The sequence below is a fragment of the Oncorhynchus mykiss genome, chromosome 18, assembly GCF_057628025.1.
Source record: "Oncorhynchus mykiss isolate SJ-2025 chromosome 18, ASM5762802v1, whole genome shotgun sequence".
Classification (NCBI taxonomy): Eukaryota; Metazoa; Chordata; class Actinopteri; order Salmoniformes; family Salmonidae; genus Oncorhynchus; species Oncorhynchus mykiss.
In genome coordinates, this window is record NC_143039.1 from 82,109,947 (window position 1) to 82,116,015 (window position 6,069).

The 6,069-nt window shown below is 39.8% G+C and overlaps 1 protein-coding gene across 1 annotated transcript; it reads left to right on the forward strand.

Annotated features, from left to right (window-relative positions):
- Window positions 1-975: 975 nt before the first annotated feature.
- LOC110496771 (RNA polymerase II, I and III subunit K) lies at window positions 976-2,474 on the forward strand. The gene is made up of 4 exons (XM_021572807.3): window positions 976-1,085; window positions 1,627-1,695; window positions 1,965-2,057; window positions 2,246-2,474. The coding sequence occupies exons 2-4, from the start codon at window positions 1,635-1,637 to the stop codon at window positions 2,266-2,268; spliced, it is 177 nt and encodes a 58-aa protein (XP_021428482.1). The 5' UTR covers window positions 976-1,085; window positions 1,627-1,634; the 3' UTR covers window positions 2,269-2,474.
- The last annotated feature ends 3,595 nt before the right edge of the window (window positions 2,475-6,069 follow it).

The following is a 6,069-nucleotide window of genomic DNA, read 5'->3' on the forward strand; positions in this document are numbered from 1 at the left end:
CTTATCACATGCTTCAGTCCACCAAGGAACTATATTTCGTCTTATATGAAAAGCCTTTAAGGCATCGTCAAAGATTTTTATAACTAACTCATTTTATAACTAACTCATTGTGTGGCAGCATCAAAGATAATCTAGACAAACCACAGCCTGTTATTTGCAATGGGAACAATTGAGTCATAGTGGGCAGAACACGCAAGGATGGGGCAGAGCCATGCACGAGTTAGCCTATTGGCGTGTTCTAGCATACATTTTCATTTTTCCGTTAGGGAATGCCTGCTCTGTGAAGTGTTCATGTGCAATAACTCTATTTTATTTTATTTAACCTTTATTTAACTAGGCAAGTCAGTTAATAACAAATTCGTATTTACAATGATGGACTACCAAAAGACAAAAGGCCTCCTGCGTTTGTCTTAAACTTTGGCAAAGGGTGAAGTCTACAATACTTAGTCCACTCTGTTTGTAACATATTTTAGTTTTGGGAACAGAAAACTGTATTGAGATCAAATGTTTCAACGATGACAACATTTTGTAGAATTCCATCTCATCCCATCTTCCCACACTGCCCGCCACTGGGCTTCTTCTCATCACCATATTTGGTAGTGAGTGGAAACGCCAAACGGATGCTTCACATTTATACATCCGGTAAAATATCTGTCTCATTGTTCTATCTGTGGTGATATCGTCTTCGGATTTGCAGTGTGTAACGGCGCTTACATGAACCGAACAGCGCCCTCTGCTGGAGCTGTGAACCTAAAATCATCCAAGTCCCATCGAGAAAAAAACTAAGTATGGCTTGTGACAAACATAGAAAGACTCCTATGTACCGATTGTTATATTTAATTTGACATCAAACTGCTAGAAAATATATTGAATAAAGCGTCATTGTAAATAAGAATTTGTTCTTTAACTGACTTGCCTAGTTAAATAAAGGTTAAATAAAAAATTAAATCTAGCCAAGCATTGATGGACCAATTACAATGGAGGATTAGGTAACCAATCACGAATCACGTTGTTGCGACGTCCAGTACGACTGCGCACGCTGGCATGAGAGAAACAAAAAACATACTTATCAACTTTCTAAACCGGTAGGGTACCTAAATAACTAATTATTTCAAGTTGAATTGGTTTTAAACACGCGATATATGCTTTGATATTTCTCAGTTATTATTTTGAAGTTAGCCTGCTAACGCTAGCCAGGAAACCATTCATAGCAGGGTAACTAGCTAAGGCTAAACCACAGATACAAGGGGTTAGTTATCATAATATTTGGCTAAATTGCTGTGAGATAATTATGCTTTTGGCTCACTTTGCAAACCTGTTATATGTTAGCTAGTCATTACAATCTCATTTATAAGCCATGCTGGTTCGGCTATTTCAGAAATGTGTCATATGCCTACACACACACACTATACTATACACATGTTCACAAGTATTTTGTGTGGTAGTACAGGAGTGGCCTGAGGGCATACACTTATTGGGTTGTGAAATGTATTGTATTGTTTTTAAAATTGCATAACTGCCTTAATTTGGCTGGACACCAGGAAGGCAACAGCTAATGGGGATTCATAATACATACAAATACACTCCCAAACTGTACTGACAATGTTTAATCTGATTTTTCTCCAGATTCAAGCATGGACGCTCAAAAAGATGTGCAACCCCCCAAGCAACAGCCTATGATCTACATATGTGGGGGTAATGTCTGCTGTTCTGAAACTAATATTCTATTATACTGTACATGGGGTGCTATTTTTCTAAAAATCCATGCTTTGTCTTTGTACTGTAACTAAGACTATTAGTAACTTTTCATAACATGCCCCCTCAGTTGTCTACCCTTGTTTTATTCACCCATATCTATACATGTATCTACGTGGTTGATGTACTACTGCAGCTCCTGCCTTATAGAATGCTTACCAGTATGTCTGCTGTAGTAGTGGCTGAAATGTTGTTTTCTCTCCAAACAGAATGCCACACTGAAAATGAAATTAAGGCTCGTGATCCAATCAGATGCAGAGAGTGTGGATACAGAATCATGTACAAGAAGAGAACAAAGAGATGTATCCTTTTAAATAGTGTTTCTGCTGCACTTATTTTCCTGTTCGCTGCTATTTGCCACAGAAAAATCCCAAGCTCAAGCTCATATTAGCCGTTATGGCTCGCACAAGCCAAGACTCGTGCAAGGCTACTTACTATATGAAATAATATTTTCAATTCTTGTTGCTATTCCTCGACTCCCAGACTCCAGTGGTTGTGTTTGACGCGCGGTGAAGTGGACGACTACAACATTGACTCATTTTTGTTCTGTTAGTTTTTAGTGTGTCACAGTGTTGCACCAAGTCACCAACACTTCATATTCTTTCTAGGAAATCCCACAGGCTTGGGAAGCAGTGCCAGAATGGGTGCCCAGTTGGTTGATTATGTTCCTGCAACTGTAATCAATGATAGATATGGTTTATAAAATACATCCCGATTGATTGAGCTTGTGGTTTTTGCACATCAAGAAATGAAACTGAACAATATTTTATCATTTGAAAATACAAAGAATGCAACAGAATCTATATAAATCAGATTTAAACAACAGTTGGCCTTAGTTGTTGAGTCTATCAGCAGACAAAAATAATCACAAAAAATAGATATCACCCAAAAAATAAATATTCGACACTGTTAAAACATTTGCATGGAGAAAAGCAACAGCTAGAAAATAGCATAGAATTAACATTTTGGGACAAAGTAGCCCCCCTATTTACACAAATGACAACACACAGCACTGCATTTTTTTACCTTTATATAACTAGGCAAGTCAGTTAAGAACAAATTCTTATTTTCAATGACAGCCTAGTGGGTTAACTGCCTTGTTCAGGGGCAGAACGACAGATTTGTACCTTGTCAGCTCGGGAGTTGAACTTTCAACCTTTCAGTTACTAGTCCAACACTCTGCGCTGCCGCCCCATTCAGTACTTCCGACTTCCATGTATGAAACAGTTATTTCAGTTATGTTAAAATCTGGAGAGTCCCCTGCTCATTATAGATCCATAAGTTTAATAAATTGTGACAAAATAATAACAAAGCTCATAAGCAATAGAAAGGCAAAAGTCTTACCAGATTTGATACATATCAATCAAACAGGGTTTATTAAAAATGTACACAAACAAATACAAGAACGTGTTTCAGTTTAATACAATACGCTAAAAAAACAAGATCTAGATTTATCAATAATGGCTGTTGATGCCGAAAAAGCTTTCGGCTATCTTGAATGGCCTTTTCTATTCAAAACTTTGGAAGCTTTTAACTTTCCAGCTGAAATAATACATTTAATAAAAACATTTCTTTAAATGTGCTAAAGCAAAAATATACACAAATAATACATTATCTGATAAAATTGCTTTAGAAAGGGGAACAAGACAGGGATGTTGTCCACTCTCATGTTTGCACTGGAAATTGAACCGCTTCCAGAAAGAATTAGACAGGACACAAACATATCAGTATTGATAAACATGAATATAAACTAAACATATCTGCAGATGATCCCCCCCCCCTCATATACCTGACCAATATTGAAAACTCGACCCCCTTGCTAAAAATATTTTCAGAATGTTCTAAAAAGAAAGCATAACTCCTGATCTACAGCAATCCTCTAAGTTAGGGGTGTCAAACTTATTCCATTATTCCTAGTGTCTGCTGGTTTTTGGTTGTTCCTTTCAATTAAGACCTAGAAAACCAGGTGAGGGGAGTTTCTTACTGAGATCTAGACAACCAGGTGATGGGAGTTCCTTACTGAGATCTAGACAACCAGGTGAGGGGAGTTCCTTACTGAGTTCTAGACAACCAGGTGAGGGGAGTTCCTTACTGAGATCTAGACAACCAGGCGAGGGGAGTTCCTTACTGAGATCTATACAACCAGGTGAGGGGAGTTCCTTACTGAGATCTAGACAACCAGGTGAGTGGAGTTCCTTACTGAGATCTAGACAACCAGGTGAAGGGAGTTCCTTACTGAGATCTAGACAACCAGGTGAGGGGAGTTCCTTACTGAGACCTAGACAACCAGGTGAGGGGAGTTCCTTACTGAGATCTAGACAACCAGGTGAGGGGAGTTCCTTACTAATTAGTGACCTTAATTCATCAATCAAAACAAGAGAGGAGCAAAAACCTGCAGACACTCGGCCCTCTGTGGAATGAGTTTGACACCTGTGCTTTAAGTGGTCTGCAAAAAATATAAAATACTTAGGATTCTTAATAAGTGCCAACAAATATATAAAGATAACTTTATTCCATTACTCAACCACATGAAAGCAGATCTAATTAAATTGAATAAACTTCCATGAATCTTACAGGGAGAATAAAACTCTTTAGAACGGCATGGCTGACAAAGGTTTTGGTTTTATTTTTGGTAATACCAATTACCCCACCGAAGACATTCTTTAAAAAGTATACTCTGTCAAAACAGACTTTATGGGCAGTTAAAACTCATATAATTAAAAAGGAAAGTTTTACATCTTCCTGAGTCTGAGGGTGCTTTTAACCTTCCTGAGTCTGAGGGTGGGTTTTAACCTTCCTGAGTCTGAGGGTGGTTTTAACCTTCCTTAGTCTGAGGGTGGTTTTAACCTTCCTTAGTATGAGGGTGGTACACATCACGGACAAACTGAAATGGTCCACCCACACAGACAGCGTGGTGAAGAAGGCGCAGCAGCGCCTATTAACCTCAGGATGCTGAAGAAATTTGGCTTTTCACCAAAAACACTCACAAAATTTTACAGCTGCACAATCGAGAGCATCCTGTCGGGCTGTATCACCGCCTGGTACGGCAACTGCCCCGCCCACAACCGTAAGGCTCTCCAGATGGTAGTGAGGTCTGCACAACGCATCACCGGGGGTAAACTACCTGCCCTTCAGGATACCTACGCCACCTGATGTCACAGGAAGGCCAAAAAGATAATCAAGGACAACCACCACCCGAGCCACTGTCTGTTCACCCCGCTATCATCCAGAAGGCGAGGTCAGTACAGGTGCATCAAAGCTGGGACCGAGAGACTGAAAAACAGCTTCTTTCTCAAGGCCATCAGACTGTTAAACAGCCATCACTAACATTGAGTGGCTGCTGCCAACATACTGACTCAAATCTCTAGCCACTTTAATAATTAAACATTGGATGTAATAAATGTTTCACTAGTCACTTTAAACAATGCCACTTTATATAATGTTTACATACCCTACATTACTCATCTCATACTGTACTCTATACCATCTACTGCATCTTGCCTATGCTGTTCGGCCATCACTCATCCATATACAGTGGGGAGAGTATTTGATACACTGTCGATTTTGCAGGTTTTCCTACTTACAAAGCATGTAGAGGTCTGTAATTTTTATCACAGGTACACTTCAACTGTGAGAGACGGAATCTAAAACAAACATCCAGAAAATCACATTGTATGATTTTTAAGTAATTAATTTGCATTTTATTGCATGACATAAGTATTTGATCACCTACCAACCCCAACCAGTAAGAATTCTTAAGAACAACAGTAAGAACAACTGTTGCCGCAATTATTAGAAAATGGAAGAAGTTCAAGATGACGGTCAATCACCCTCGGTCTGGGGCTCCATGCAAGATCTCACCTCGTGGGGCATCAATGATCATGAGGAAGGTGAGGGATCAGCCCAGAACTACACGGCAGGACCTGGTCATTGACCTGAAGAGAGCTGGGACCACAGTCTCAAAGAAAACCATTAGTAACACACTACTCCGTCATAGATTAAAATCCTGCAGCGCACGCAAGGTCCCCCTGCTCAAGCCAGCGCATGTCCAGGCCCGTCTGAAGTTTGCCAATGACCATCTGGATGATCCAGAGGAGGAATGGTAGAAGGTCATCTGGTCTGATGAGACAAAAATAGAGCTTTTTGGTCTAAACTCTAGTCGCTTTGTTTGAAGAAAGAAGAAGGATGAGTACAACCCCAAGAACACCATCCCAAACGTGAAGCATGGAGGTGGAAACATCATTCTTTGGGGATGCTTTTCTGCAAAGGGGACAGGACGACTGCACTGTATTGAGGGGAGGATGGATGGGGCCA

What these genes read in the sequence shown, in the direction of transcription:
- LOC110496771 (XM_021572807.3), top strand. Translation starts at nt 1,635, where the DNA reads ATGGACGCTCAAAAAGATGTGCAACCCCCCAAGCAACAGCCTATGATC. An exon ending in TATGATCTACATATGTGGGG is followed by an intron (nt 1,696 to 1,964) that starts GTAATGTCTGCT and finishes CTCTCCAAACAG; the next exon opens with AATGCCACACTGAAAATGAA. An exon ending in CAAGAAGAGAACAAAGAGAT is followed by an intron (nt 2,058 to 2,245) that starts GTATCCTTTTAA and finishes CCCAGACTCCAG; the next exon opens with TGGTTGTGTTTGACGCGCGG.